The sequence below is a fragment of the Sinohyriopsis cumingii genome, chromosome 19, assembly GCF_028554795.1.
Source record: "Sinohyriopsis cumingii isolate HCF-2022 chromosome 19, ASM2855479v2, whole genome shotgun sequence".
Classification (NCBI taxonomy): domain Eukaryota; kingdom Metazoa; phylum Mollusca; class Bivalvia; order Unionida; family Unionidae; genus Sinohyriopsis; species Sinohyriopsis cumingii.
This window is the reverse complement of record NC_142979.1, coordinates 71,752,803-71,769,733: the sequence shown is the minus strand read 5'-3', so window position 1 is coordinate 71,769,733 and position 16,931 is coordinate 71,752,803. Positions and strand designations below refer to the sequence as shown.

At 35.3% G+C, this 16,931-nt stretch overlaps 1 protein-coding gene across 1 annotated transcript; it reads right to left on the bottom strand.

Moving 5' to 3' along the window:
* Positions 1–1,986: 1,986 nt before the first annotated feature.
* LOC149775938 (glutathione S-transferase theta-1-like) lies at positions 1,987–16,832 on the bottom strand. Its single transcript, XM_089944328.1, has 4 exons — positions 16,677–16,832; positions 11,454–11,541; positions 9,922–10,075; positions 1,987–5,997 (listed from the first exon to the last, which is right to left on the bottom strand). Exons 1-4 carry the CDS (start codon positions 16,786–16,788, stop codon positions 5,650–5,652), a joined length of 702 nt encoding a protein of 233 aa, XP_089800454.1. The 5' UTR covers positions 16,789–16,832; the 3' UTR covers positions 1,987–5,649.
* Between the last annotated feature and the right edge of the window lie 99 nt (positions 16,833–16,931).

Here is a 16,931-nt window from a genome sequence, read left to right as displayed (position 1 = left end):
CAGATTATATGTAAGTAGAAAGCTTGAAGATTTATACAAATCTTACTTTAAAAAGAAAAACAGACAATTTGGATCTGTAATAGTTCAGTTAGACTTAACAACTGAACTCATGGAAAGAACTGTTGTTGCAAAACAATGCCAAGCAGAATGTAAAAACTTATGTTAAAGAACCAGGCCTCCTAACACAACGAAAAGAGGTGCTTGCAGCTTGGCATAGAAACATAGTTTGAAATTTCATACAAAATGTCCAGGCAATATAAAAAGGACAAGTTCATTACATGCAACTGAATTAGTTTTAAATATTCCAACAAATGATGCACATAGACCATTGGTCTGATAGACACACAGCAAAACTAGAGAATATAAGAACATTTCAAGAGGAAGTTAGTGTATCTATAAATGTCTGTGAAATGACACCTTATAAATGAGGAAATCGAAAGATACTAACTTAAACCAGTGTATACTTCTTGAAAGATGCAAAGGAATACATACTGAGATGTTAATTCTGCTCTGATAGAATGAATGAATACAAAGATGGAAATTGGGAGGCCCTAAGTTGCCGAGTGGTCTAAAGTGCTTCCTGTTATCTTACCTCTGCCTGCGTGGGTTCGAGTCTTCATTCAGCCAATGTGGGTATGTGAGAAAGCTTGCTAATAGCTTCTCGTGGGTTGGTGGTTCTTTCCAGGAGTTTTTCATTGTTTTTCCTCCATCATTTATTCTGTCCACCATGTATAGCCTATCTTGTGCTGAAAAATGGTGTTAAACCCTACAACAGTAACAACAAAGACAGAAATTGTCATGAATTGGAACTAAAGTTTTATCCAGATTAGTATCTTCATGTGAAAATGTACATGACAAAAAATAATATGTTTGTAAAATATGCTTGAATTATTTCTATATAACTGAACAAAAAAATTAGAAGTGAAATGATCACAACACTGATGATAAAAAGATACAGTGCCTAAAAGACTGTAAGAACATATAAAGTAATACAGCATGTAAAAAAGGGTTGTTTGTCCAAATCATATAATGAACTCATTAAAGGTTTCATATGCTGCACACTGCTATTTGAAACTGATACAGACTTTTAACGATGGTCCAGATATTTCCATGACAGTACAAACAACCGTAAATATTCCATGAGGGCTTTCCATGGGCCGTAAATAAGTTTGTGTTTTGTTATTTTACAACAACATCAACACATGTAGGTTATTTATTGCTGAGGCAATTGCCCTAACTATGTACACAGAGAACACAACCTATGTACAATGCTTGACTTGACTGCTGTGCTGAATTATGTGAATGGTCAATAATAGAAAGCACTGTTATATAATTTTCTTAATCTAAAGACCATGTATGAGAGAACATTTAATGAAAACACCTTTTGTAAATCACAGTCCACACATTTTTTGTGTGATTAATTTGTTCTGCAAATATTCAAAACAACCTTCGGTACTGGCATGGATAATTTGCACCATTTGCATTTAGGATTGACCAGACATCATAAGAAGTCCTTTGATAAAAATCAGGTCAATATAACCATCCATCGTGAAGAAGTATCAACAACAAACTTATCAAGATGGCCACCATGTTGGAGGTCAGATATGCCACATTTACATCCAGAATGAAAAAGGCATTGTAAGCAGTCTTCTGGTGAAACCCCCCCATGTTGATATGACCAGCCATTCAGGAGGATTAGTAATACCAGATCAAGATGGCCACTGTATAGCTTTCAAAGGTACCAATTTCATCCAGGACCAACTACACCTAAAGAAAAAATAAGAGTATAAAGTTTCATGGCCGTGCTTCATGTAATTCAGGAGAAGTAGCACCAATAAACGTGTGGAAACAGACATACTGATGATGGAAATCAGGCCATCACATAAGCTCTCTAGTCTATAACCAGTTAAGCTAAGAACAAATCCAGTAAATTTCATGATCAGCTTATAGCCCAGAGGGCTTATTGGGAGAAAAAAACATGGCAGCCCAGATTTTGTCCATTTTATTTATCAATGATAACTACAATCTACATTGTTAAACATTTCTTCCATTATCTTTTGAAAAATACAGTAGTAGCCCAGTGGTATACTAGTATTCAACATGATGTATAGTAACCCAAGTGCAGCATTCAGTAAACTCATGCCCATCATTGAGGTAACCCATTCCCAGCACACAGATAACCCATGTCTATCATTCAGTTAGCCTTGACAGCATTCTGGTATCCCAAATCCAGGATTCAGGGCACATAGGGAAAGCATTCAGGTAATAAAGACACAGCATTCAGGTAGCACATGAGGTAAGATACAAACCTTACAATAAAGTAATTAAATAAGACAAATGTGAAATAAAGGTGTAGTTACTGAGGATAAAACTTTTAATTATGCCATTCTTACATGACATTATTGCATTGCTTTATATTTCATAGTGTTAGTCCCCAGTCCAAGCAGAGTATCACCACTCAAAATAGTAGCTAGAGTAAAGGAATAAAGAACATGGTCCCAGTCTGATACCTTAGTCCACTTTTTACAATCACAATATCATCGTCCTTGACTTGGACAGAGACCGAAAGAACTTCAGAGCAGTGAGAGAGGAGGGAATGGGGCATTAATAAGTGGCAAGTACTGGATAATTAAAATTAGTTTTACCTCCCCAACCAAATATGAGGCTGCTGGGAAAAGATAAGCCATCAAAGTGAACTTACTGTACTCTGTCATGAGGACAATCTATTTGACTGTTACAAATGGACCCAAAGCATAAATGCCCTCACTCTGGCATTACACTGATTGCTGGCAATAATGACAAGAAAGTGGAGTGACATTGCCAAAGACAATATTTATAGCATCACACAAAAAATGTACCAATAGCCTTGACTTAATGGGATATGATTTGCACGAAAAAGAGACCCTCTCTTGGTGAGTGACTGAAAAGGTCCATATATAGTATATGCAATACATCTCAGGATGGTGGCTGCTGACAACTTGCTTGGGTGGAAGAGATGGTTATGATCTTTTCATGTGTCAGACAAGTCTAGCTCTTTTGCTAACCTTACTTTTCTTACCTCAGTCCGGTTGTCTCAGACAGGTTATCTCAGTCATGGTGTCCATGTGCTAGGAACTACTTTTAAGAAGAAAAAAAACCTGTTGCCTTCTGCTGTGCCTGATGGAATTTTTATAAATGCAACAGCAACAACATACATATAACAAAAAGAAATGTATTCATAAAGTAGCTTATGGCAAATTTTTTCATATCTGTAACTTATTAACTGTTCAGGTCAGTGTCATAAATGTAGCTATAAATATCTAATTCTTCAAACTTTGTCAAACACTCGCAACCAGCCTCAGTTGAATCAAACACTCCCAACCAGCCCCAGTTGAATCAAATATTGTAAACAAATGAAAGTTCCTGCACTTACCAATCAGAGTGGTTCATTCATTAGTCAACACGCTATTCCACAAGATTTCCACATACATATCATTGTATAAAAAGAGCAATACTTGTCATATTTTCAGGACAGAAAATATCCAAGAATATCACGCATTTTGTATCGCTTCACAGCCGTTACACACTTGATTAGACTGAGCTGTGTACTTTACTGTACCTTGCCTACCATAAAGCTTTTTCTAAATTTGAAAAGACAAAAGTTGTCCATATAAAATATTTTAATTCTTTCTTGTTATTTTCACATGAGATACATCAATTAAATATAATACAGTAACAATATCAAATACTTTTATGTTTCTAATTTCTCATGCTTAGAAGTTGTGTACTTAAGAGTCTACTTGGCACCCCTTTGCCCTCATTAACATAATCATATTCATGTACTTTTACATAATAAATGCACTTGGCTTGAGATGCTCATGATGAAATACTTGCAACATGTAACAATTATAAGTTTTTTCTTTCTTGATTATTTGTTGCATTTCTAACATCATTATATACTGCTAGATTCTACTAAGATAATCATCCAGAATTTCATAAAAGAGTGCAAAACCTGATGACCATTACAGAGTGAGAGGCAGTAATAGCACTTGATGAATATTGTGTTTTGAATCTAACTATATTACAAACGTGCACGATTATTTTAATTTCAATGGAAATAATTGGGTGAGAAAATAATAAATGTGTTGTACCAAGACAAGGAAATCCCAGTTGTGGAGTTATATTCTTTTGTCTCCCCCCTCAGCAGAGCCTTGTGAGGAGACAAATAATGTAACCCCTGACTGGGATTTCCTTGTCTCAGTCCAAACCCCAACATATATTCTAATATTCTCTTTATATTTAGCTATAAACATAAACTTAAATTAGGCAAATGGGTACATCTTGACCATCCCTAGATGTGACTGACACTCAGAATTTCAATAAAAGCAGGAGGTGCTTAAGGCATCCGATTCCCGACTAAACACCCAGATTGGCAATGAAGAGAGAATAAATATTAGTTACTACTGAGCCATAAAAAAAACATTTCCACTGACAAATCCTTCTCCCTTCTCTTCCCAAGTGGCCGAGTGGTCTAAAGTGCTCACCATTCCGGATCACTACCATCTCACCTCTGTCTGGGTGGGCTTGAGTCTCGGGCTCAAATAATGTGGGTATGTGAGAAAGCTTGCCAGTAACTTCTTTTGAGCCGGGTTCCAGGGTTTTTCCTCCACTATTTATACTGGCTGCCATGTATAGCCTATCTTGTGCTGAAAAATGGTGTTAAACCCTACAAAAACAACAACCTTCTCACCAGTGCTAGCAAGAGAAGGAGGACCACTGTATGGGTAAGGTTCCTTAAGCTTCACTCAAAGCTTAAAGATTTAGATAAAGTCCAAAGAATAAAAATGGTTCCACCTTGGTGTTTAATATCTTGAGATTGGTCTCTGTAGCTCAAAGCACCTGATTAGTTCTGAAAGATATCGGTCCAACCCAATAATACAACCCTTAGAGAACTTAAAAGGAATGGAGAGGACTGCTCAATAGCCATTTAATGCTAGACACGGATCAATCAGTTTCCTTGAGAAAAAAAATCCATAACTACATTTAAAGGGGGAGGGGGTATTAGGATAAACACATTTCTAAATTCAACAATAATAGAATCGCATTGTAAACATTGAAGTTTACTGCCTTCTAGACTGAACCTGAGCATTTGGCAACAATGATCAAAAACTGATATAAAATATTAGATTCAGATCATATTGTTCTTTTATTCTAGGTCTCCAATGATTAATTGGAGGAGGGAATAATCTTCTTGAACTGGTGACTAGCACCAGGAAAAGACACAATGATGGAAAAATAGCAGGTAATATATTATTATTATTAAAAGTTATAACTGAAAATTATTAAAAATATAAGTCCAATCTCCAGCACTTTTTGCATTAATTTAGACATTCAACACTTAATTCAAAGTCTCAGAGAGTTAATTTCTTCTGAGACCACAATTTTCCAGTTATAAGATATGCAGCACAGAAAACGGGCCATTCAGATGCCTCTGACCCAAATGAAATAATATATAATCAAAAGCCAATTTCATTCAAAAATTGACAAATATTTCAGTGACAGTTATGTTGAGGATTATCAGCCAGCCTTTGTAATGGTCACAAGAGTGAATGCAACATCCAAGCCAGTGAGAGGGTGAAGTGATGAGATAATGTTTTGTCTTCATAAATTCTATAGCTTTGCATTCAAACTGTCTTTAGTGTTCTTATAGATCTCACGAGTTCTATAGGTTATTTCGTGTGCCTCATCAAAATTAGGCTGGAGCCTTGCTTTGACTCGTTTCATCCATGCATGCAGTATGGGACTGGATTCATACAATTTTTCTTCCATGACGGCATTAAGTTGCATCAGCTCGCATGCCCCCAATATGTCAGCCACAGATATATCATCACCACAAAGGAACATCTGGTCTTTCAGGAAGTAGGTTTCCATGTACATAAGAGACTCTGCCAGACCTAACTTGAACCTTTCAACTTTTTTCTGATCAACAGGCTGGTTTCGCATCCGTGGGATGAGTAGCTGAAATGATAAATAAATTAACTGTACATGAATTGCAAAAAAAAAAACTGTTGTCATCCAAAAATATACAGGGCATTAATTCAAAACCAGTACATGATGTCCTCAGGTTAACAAAATTAAGGTGTGGATGGCGTGTGCATGTGTGGGTAATGATTTTGGAAAACATTATTTCGGAAATTTTGTTGGGGTCATGGATGCCAAGAGGAAACATAAAATGTAAGAAGCCCTGATTTAATATGTGATTTCAAACTCCAAGTCGTGCAACTGGAATAAATGTCAGCTAATGCTGATGGAAAGGAAAGGTAATGTTACATGAATTTTAGTTTATGAGGTTTATGCTACATTTGGTTTCAATCCGTTGTGTCCTTAAACAAGTACTGAGTAATAATGAAATTTGTGATGTGAGGGCAAGATTAATATGAGGGTCGGTTGCCAAGCTTGTTCAACATAAAAAATTCAATTTGATGAACCTTATAACATAAAGGTGCACATCATATCTGATGAAGTTGTTCAAAAGCAACTGTGTGAAAAGAACACTTCTGATGGACAGTACATTCAGTTATCTTCAGTCTTCCACTTATGAATACCTTGACCATGGAGGTAGCGGGAGTGATTGTGATATCATACACGATTTAGTCAAAATTACAATTTGGGTTAAGTTACATTAAAAAAAATCAAACAGTTCTAAAGATACTGCTACGATCATGAAACAAGTCTCATAATTACATATTCCATGCTGTGGCCTACCTTAGGGATTGGCGCATATTGGACCAGTATGAAACACCTCATCTTGCCATGATGTTCAAATTCTGGGTAAACTATTATGAAAATAATGTATATGTTTCAAAAGTTACAACCTAGGCAATGAAGCAACTAACTGGGTCAATTATTTGTTGCTGTGAACTTGACCTTTTAGTGGGTAGGGTGCTACATGTCTGCTGCAAGATGTCCCAGTGTTAGACATCACCATAAACTCCCACACTGCAGACATAGTGATGATATGACTGACATTTTTTAAAGCTATGTTAAAAATTCAAATCACACACAAACACACACACACACTCCAGGGAGTCCATAATAAGAGCTATTATATATACCTGCAGTGTCTAGTGTATTGGCAGCCCTTATGGGTTCAATAAAAAGAGCCATCCCACATACATGCAGTAACTAGTGTATTGGTAGCCCCATGGGTTCTATAATAAGAGGCACTATACATACACAGAATATCTAATGTATTAATATCCCAAGGGCGTTTATAATAAGAGACATTATACACACATGCTGACATGTACTGTGATTGTGTTCAGTGTATCGGTAGCCCCAGGGGGCTAATGTCAAGAGACATTATACACACATGCTGACATGTACTGTGATTGTGTTCAGTGTATCGGTAGCCCCAGGGGGCTAATGTCAAGAGACATTGTACACACATGCAGACATGTACTGTGACTGTGTTCAGTGTATTGGTAGTCCCAGGGTGCTAATGTCAAGAGACATTATACACGTGTGTAGACATGTAGTGTCTAATGTACTGGTAGCCCTTAGGAGGTCTATAAAAGGAGCCATTCTACACACATGCAGTGTCTAGAATATTGGTAGCACCAGGTGGTCTCTGATCAGAACCACTATACATATATGCAGAGTCTAGTGTATTTGATGCCCCACAGGTAGTCTATAATAACAGCCATTGTATGAAAATGGATTGTGTAGTGTATGAGTAATCCAAGTGGGTGTATAATAAGAGCCATTATGCAGACATGTAGCATGACTGAGTTCACTGTATTATAGACACATGCAGACATATAGCGTGACTGAGTTCAGTGAAATAGAGACACACATGCAGACTTACAGCGTAACTGAGTTCAGTGTATTATAGACACATGCAGACATGTAGCATGATTGAGTTCAGTGTAACCTAGACACATGCAGACATGTAGTGTGACTGAGTTCAGTGTATTATAGACAAATGCAGACATGTAACATGACTGAGTTCAGTGTATTACAGGCACATGCAGACATATATCATGACTGAGTTAAGTGTAATATAGACACATGCAGACATGTAGTGTGACTGAGTTCAGGGTATTATAGATATATGGAGACATGTAGCGTGACTGAGTTCAGTGTATTATAGACACATGCAGACATGTAGCGTGATTGAGTTCAGTGTAATATAGACACATGCAGACATGAAGCATGACTGAGTTCAGTGTAATACAGACACATGCAGACATGAAGCATGACTGAGTTCAGTGTAATACAGACACATGCAGACATATATCATGACTGAGTTCAGAGTATTATAGACACTTGCAGATATATAGCGTGACTGAGTTCAGTGTAATATAGACACATGCAGACATATATCATAACTGAATTCAGTGCAATATAGACACATGTAGACATATAGCGTAACTTTGTTCAGTGTATTATAGACACATGAAGTGATGTGGTGTGACTGTGTCAAGTGTATTGGAAGCCCTATGGCATCTATAATAAAGAGCCATTATACAAATATACATGTTTTAAAGGCCATCTACTGTACATACCACCCTTGAAAAATATAGGATTAAAATAAAAACTTTCAAGACATACTTTTTAAGTGTTCCATCCTCACATTACAGAAACATGTGGAAACCACATTCTAATGCTGGTACGGAGAGGACATTTTCCATTTTTTACAAAATACAAAGTGATTCAAGGGGAAATTTGGACCAGACAACTAGCAAGAACCTGTTAAAGTGAAACTTAATAATCACAACAAATATAAATAGTGGTAACCAGCCAGTGATCTTGTGAAAGATGCTTGTGGATTTTATGTTTTATAAAACTTTGCAGTGAACAATGAGATACTCAACTCTTCCATTTCCATTTAATTGACAATATCCAGACCCTTATTGTGGCCCTGAGTAGCCAAGTGGCCTATAGTGCTCACCATTATGGATCACTGCCATCTCACCTTTGTCTGCATGGGTTCGAGTCTCGGACTCGGCCAATGTGGGTATGCGAGAGAGCTTGCCCAGTAGCTTCTTGTGGGTCGGTGGTTCTTTCCGGGGGTTTTCCCTGGTTCTTCCTCCACCATTTATACTGGCCACCATGTATGGCCTATCTTGTGCTGAAAAATGGCATTAAACCCAATAGCAACAACAACAACACTGACCCTTATTAATTAACTGACAATAAACTGGGCCATATTAATTAACTGACAATACACTGACCATCATTAATGGACAATATATTGATCCTAATTAATTAATTATTATTATAACATTAAACTGACAACACACTGAACCTTATTAATTGTGTGTGTGTGTGATTTGGATTTTTAACATAGTTTTAACAATTTTTAAATCATATCACTATGATATCTGCAGTGTGGCAGTGTATAGAGATGTCTAGCACAAGGGCATCATGCCAAAGACATGTATCATGATGTCCCACCCAGTCACATTATCCTGACACCAGGCCAACCAGTTCTAACACTAACCTCTTAATGCTGAGAGCCTAGTGAGGCAGCTGTTTATTAGTTAACTGACAATACATTGACCTTAGTTAAATAATTAATATAACATTTAACTGACAAGACTCTGACCCTTATTAATTATTATTATAACATTTAACTGACAATACACCGACCCTAATTAATTATTATTGAAACATTAATTTGACAATACACTGATCATTTTTAATTATTATAAAATTATATTTACAACACACTGACTCTTATTTGCACTTATTTGGTTGCAGTGTTAATGCATTTAAGTACATAGCTGCCTTTAAGCAGTCTGTGGTATTTTCCAGGTTCTCCAGTTTCCTCCACCTTCAAGATGTTAAGAGCGTTTTGCATTATAGGTTGAAACAACTCATCCTGCAACGGACATCAAATAAGTTAAGCTTTGCTCAACAGCAGAGTTAATGCCATACCAGATGTTGGAAAGTCATGGCAGCATTAAGTCGTAGGTTCAGATGCTGCCAATTCAGGTATTGGTCCACTCGAGCCTGTTTCTTAACATCTGAACGTGGGTACCAATGTTCTGGCACATTGTACTTCTGTGACAGGTAGCGGAGAATTGCCACACTGAAACACAAAAAACAAGATCAGGTGTAGTTTGTATCTCTAGATCTCAATTTACATGTACTTTAAATATTGAAAACCAGCATAAAATATGATTAACACTGAGCCGAAAACTGCTGTATAAGAGAGCATAAATGCACAAATGTCTTATCAAAGATAAATGCTTCCATGAGTAAGAGTCTGACATTGAGTTAAAATTGAGTAAGGTATGTGTAAATTCCTTGTAGAGACATTAGGAAATATATTTTGCTAACTTGCTTATGTTTTTAATGGAGATATTTACTCAAATGTTGAAAAGATCCAATGGTCTCCATTGCAAAACCTATAAAACAGCAGCTATAAAGACTACATTTTGCCAGAATTTAAATTATTGTTAATAAAAAATATATTCTAATTTACCATATCTACCCCAATAAACTGACCTAATTCATAACAATCATTACATTTATTGACAAAAGCTATTACAGTAAAATATATTTAGGACCCAGGGAAAGCACTTTAAATGTGGAGTAGTCACCCATAAATGAAATTATAACTCTGTTTCCTTTTAATATGAACTCTTTGATTGATCAGAACATTTTGCCACATATTTTTAATAAAAGTGCAATGGATGTCTCAATGGAACAGCCATAAGCAATTTTGTTATATAGTAAATATGTAAAGTAAAAGAAAACAGCAGTAGGTTGATTGATTGATTACTTGGATTTACGTCATGTGCGCCCAAAAGGACATGTGCGATGGCAGTAGTAGGTGTTGTAGTAGGATTTGACTGCATGTCAGCACAGTGCTGGCTATATAATCCCAATTCCAAGTAAGGTTCTAACAATGCAAATACATTTATACAAAAAGCAGAAATATATAGCCTTCCAAAAGAAAAAGTAAACATAAAGTACTATATGATAAAAGGGAAAGATGTTAAAATTATGTAACAAGCAAAAAAACCCAGATGGAATACCTTATTATAAAGCTTTATTGGGCTACTGAGTTTCATGTCTATCATAATGAAACTCATGTGAAAAGATGAGATACGGTCTGTAAAAAATTGCCCAGAAACAAACTAGAGGAATAGTGTAGTATGTTGATAGCCAGTGATTTGTATAATTATTGACAATAATTGATTTAGTATAATTTAATAAGTATAGTGCAGTATTGCTTCATTTACATCATAATACTCCCATAATAAACCCATACCAATAAACTCGTTCTCACTTTTTAAAAAATCTTGGCAAATTATTTATGTATGATCTTTTCAATGATAAATCCACCTTGCCCCTTTCTTAAGAACCTTACATGGCAGGCCCTAGGATTTATTATGGAAGAAACACTGCAATACATGTGGGACGTTAATATCCCACTACTTTTCTACTGAAGATTATTTTACCTCTCAGTCAAAATAAAACCATTGTCATCTATAAACGGCACTCTAGAGAATGGATTCAGCTTCTTAAACTCCTCTGTAAAATGTTCACCTGCAAGAAACAAAACAGTACTAACAAGGACAAGGGAACTGTTCTCACAAAAATTTTCAAAACTTTTTAAAACAATTTTATGAATTAATAATTGTACATGTATATTTTAAAATGTGAACAAGACTTTTGGGTTAAAAACTTTTGACAGGACTATGAATCAATTCAGAATTTCAAGCAATAATCAACATGTCTGAAGTAATGACAAAAACTTTGTTCAACGCCCAATTTTTGGGCTACTTTATTTAGGAACAGCCATCTTAGGTCAAGTGAATTTGTATATCAAGGATTTGGTAAACAATTATCAGTCTATGGAAATCTATGATCAGAGTTTGCATTTGTGTTCAGATATAATTCTAGATGAAATTATTTAAAACTATTCACTGGCATCACAAAGTGCTCATTGACTTTTTTGGACTACAACACTACTTTCTGATGTTTGGGGACTCATTCAAACACATTCTGATTTTATCACTCTGATACATCAAGACATTCAAGACTACTGGAATTCATTTGGAACATTCTATATTTTGGACTTTTGATAGGACATTAATGATTATTTGGGATTTAATTAACAATAATGTAGGAGTCTATGTATTTTCACTTTGTATTTTAGGGAAATAAATTATTTGTTGACTTAACTAAATTTGTTGGTTTTGCTATTTTCTGTTACATGGTTTAAACCCATATAGTCATAACAATGGCCAAATCTATGAGGTCATGGTCTACACACAGATATTTAGTAAAGTTACACTACAGGAACCGCTCCAGTGGCCAAGTGGTTAGAGCGTCTGCCTCGGATGCAGGAAGTCGTGGGTTCGATCCCCGGCAATGTCATGCCAAAGACTTACAAAAATGGTACTAACAGCTGCCTCGCTTGGCACTCTACATGAAGAGATTAGTGTTAGGACTGGTCAGCCTGGTGTCAGGACAATGTGACTGGGTGGGACATCATGCTACATCCCCGCGGCATGATGCCCCAATGCTAGACATCACTATAAACTGCCACACTGCAGAAATCATAGCAATATGACTGAAAAATTGATAAAGCTACATTAAAAATCCAAATCACACACACACACACACACTACATGATACAGTTACCTTCTTGGTCATATTGATGTAGTACTAACAGAAATCCATCCAATTATCAAGTTTAACATAAACAGCACCCAATAAATGGCCTCCAAACACAAAGTTTCAACAAAGTCACTGAATTATAAAATATAGGTTACCTGGACCTCTATTTGCAGTATAGGTTACATAGACATCTTTTTTGCAGTAAGAGTTAATTCTTATCAAGACACACCACTTCTCCAAAATTCATTATATTTCTATGAAGAATGGTATCCATACAATGTGCCAAAAACTCATCTGCTAGATGTAAAAATAACAAACAAAATATGAAATATAGGTCATGATGAGCTTCTTTTATTGTAAAACACTTAAACAGACACATGTAATACCAGAGAAATAACCATCAAATACAAAATTTAACGCAAGACGGTGAAACAATATATGGGCAGTAACCTACTTCTACAATGAAGAAGTAGTGCTCATCAAGATATATCTCCTCACCAATTTTCCCGATTCTAGGTAGGCCTACACATTTACATTGCTTGCAAAAACCCTATGTGGTCATGAGCTAAATGCAGAAACCTTAATTTAATTCAGCAAAATGTGCAATGTAGGTCACAGTGACCATTTTGTTTATAGTTGTGGTCCTAATATAGATGTATTATATTATATATTTTAATGATCCTGGCATGAACAGTTTAAAGCAAGATTTCACCCCTCAACAATTATCATGATTAGAGGCATAGGATGCAAGCATACTATACAATCATGAGCTATACACACAAATTTGACCTAAGCAAGTAAAGTGTGAAATGACGGCTGTAATGAGATGCATACAGTCACCTAGTTTCATAATTCTTGCATAAATACAGCTTGCATAAAATACCAAAATGATCAGTGAAGTTTTAAATATGGATCACAGTGACTAACCTCTGTGATGAGAGTGAAGCATTCATAAGTTGCAACTCTGCACAAAGAATTTATCTATAAGGTGCAATAAACATATTTGGTCACTAGCTCAACATATAAACTTGACTTATGCCAGTAAAATCTGAAATGCACGTCATGATGACCTTCCTTTCTGCACAGTTATGTTACTAATAAATATGTTTATAATCATAAAATTTAATGATTTTAGCTGGAACAGCTAAAACACAAAATTTAACTCATCTGCGAAGCATATAACATGTGGGTCACATTGACCTACTTTGCAATGAAGAAGAAGCACATGTACTCATCAAGATGCATCCATTGACCAAGTTTCATGAATGCAGGTATTACAGTATCTATTTAGAGTGCACAAAAGCCAAATGTAAAAACTTAACCAAAAATGAACAACTTAAGTACTTGTACAAAGTTGCTTCCATTAGGCCCCCATAAGGCATAGGCGGTATGAAATCCACTCCAAACTGTTGTTAAGGACCTATGAAGAAAGAATGGTTGAGATAAAGTGAGGCTTACTAAGGTGGTGTTCTACAGTTTCCTATTTTGCATAGGTTAGAATTTTAATGAAAAATAATTTCCTTGGCCTTCCTCACTGGTTATACTGGCTATTTAAAAATAACCTTGTATATCTTAGGTATAATTCAAACAACTTTTAATTCCCTTTATTTCGGTGTATGATTGATGGGTGTAATGTGGGTTATAGAGTATACAGCTTGGCCTTACTCCAGATGTGCACCTTTCAAAAAAGTGCTAGCTCCACTTGGTCATTTTCATTTCCTGAATTTCAGAGGTAAATTGTATAAAAATGAGCTTTTTTTACATTTTATATATTTGGTAAGTCATTCATTGCACTTTCAGAAGCTGGTATTGTCTAATCTGGCAAATTAATTTTCCCTATTTTAACAGCTGCTATGGATAGTGTACTTTAGATTAATTCAGGCTGATTTTTTAGCACAAGGGAGCAGTCATTTTAGTTAGCAGTGTGGTTAGATCATGTATAATTTCCAAAAGTACAATATCCAAAGAAATATCATCCACATTACATTAATGTAGCATAGAGGCATGCCAACATTCTCTCCATTGTGCATGTTTTAAATACAAACAACTTCACCTTACATACGTCACTCTCTCAAAAGTACATAATAACTGGTGAGCGCCCCAATATGCATATGCTTTTATAAGTGCAGACACCAGTGAGAACACAGGTGGCAGTACAAAAACATTCCACTATTTTGTAGGTTTGAGCTAACAATTTTGACAGCAGGCTGTTTTCAAAAATGGAAGAAATCCTCTTTTATAAAAGTATCCAAGGGAAGTAAATAGTGCCAAATAAATGTATATGGAATTCCTTATAAAACAACAATATGGCAAAAGAAGCTAAATAGCCTTGTTTTGTCTGGATATGGATAGATTATATTACGACAGTAAATGAGACTAAGGCTGTGATACTAGTTACAAGAATTATGTCAATTAGACAATATTTACTTATTCCTTATAATTAAGTGGTATACTCAAAATAAAGAAACAGGTCTGTACATTTTTATACTTAATTTAAGCCCCAAACAATTTTAATTCAAACACGAGTCCTAATATAAAGCCCTCAAAGAAAATCTGGCCAAAAGTAAAGGCCAAATATATGTACAACACAAATGTACACTTCACTCTCACCAGCAAAATAGTAGTAGAATGCAACCATCACATAAAAGGAATCAAGCTGAATAGAAGCCAATGAGAACATATATATGTGTGTGTGTGTGTGCATTTATGCATGTATGTAATGAGAAACTCAGTGATGAACACTAGAAGACCACTAAGCTGAAGTAAAGTTTATTTTGTTACACCATGTGGTATAGATGTTACACCATGTAGTATAGTTGTTACACCATGTGGTATAGTTTCTACAACTTTCTTTTAACATCATAAATATTGGAACTCCTCAGATATAGACCATTTTAAGTTTAAATTCATTAATTTAATTGCAGATAGTTTTGTATACACTTTTAATTGGCTGTATGTATCCTGCTTCAAAATCTTGATCCCTCAAGACCCCATTGGAAACAAGTTGTATGAATTTGTATGTGTCATCCTCTTTTAATCAAAATATTTTTTTAGTTTGCTATTTTTTATATACCCATATTGATCCTTTTGTCTAATAATGTTGCTTAGTACCTACTAGTCTTCATAACTGTACATGTATAATGTTGCTAAGTGTATAATATAGTCATAACTATACATATATAATGCTGCTTAGTGTGTACTAGTCTTCATAATTGTACATGTATAGTGTTGCTTAGTGTGTACTAGTCTTCATAACTACATATATAATGTTGCTCAGTATGCACTAGTCTTCATAACTGACTGTACATGTAATATGCTGCACAAATGCATTGCAGTAAATGTGGGAATTTCTGCATCCAGTAATCCTATTTCACATACAAATTGCAACAATGTAACGTTTAGTTCTGCAAGTGACATATTAGGGTAAACATGTACTCTAGGCCTACTATTTACCATATCAATGTGGCATCACATCACATTATTCATTCTGTTTTGAAAAATTATTTTGTCATAAAATGTTCTGTTTATTCGGAAGGAAGCTTTTTCTTTGCTTTATAGTTTTAAAAAAATGTACAATCTACTTTTACTAGTTCAACTTTGTTTGGGACCACGTTTTATGCACAACAGATGAAAGGTGCACCTTCTGTCAGAATGAACGAAATTATTCGTTCTTCTTTCTATCTAAATAATTTCCACTGAAAAATAAACTATGTGATAAAAAGAATCTCAAATAGGTAACGATTTAATATGAAATTTATGAAACTCGTTGAATAATGTCCAGCTTTTGCTAGCCAAGGCTGGCAAGAGCTGGACATTATTCAACGAGTTTCATAAATTTAACCACCAAACCAACGAATATATCACAAATCTAATACATCTGTATTTCTTGGGATGCCTAATACTGACAATTTTTAACTGCAATGCCTGTCTTAACTGGGACACATTGTGGTGGGAGTTTAGCTGTTATAAGTATACATGTATACAGTAAACATCCTTTAAAAAAAAATTCAACCTTACAGTGGGAATGACAACAACTTATGTGTGTATTGAACTGAAACCTTTTCTTAAAGCAACAGGTTTCGGATCAAATGGTATATTATTCAGCTTTAGGAAGATATAAACCGCCCTTGACGGCTGAGACATCAAGTCGAAATAATAACGGAGGGCCATGTCGATGCAGTTCAAAGGTTAACATTGGCGTTAATAAATCCAAGTCATTAGGATACTCAATCTTGCACACATCAAACTGCAATTGCCGTCTCAACGATCAAATCAAGGATTAAATATTTTGACCAATCAAAATTAGATTTACA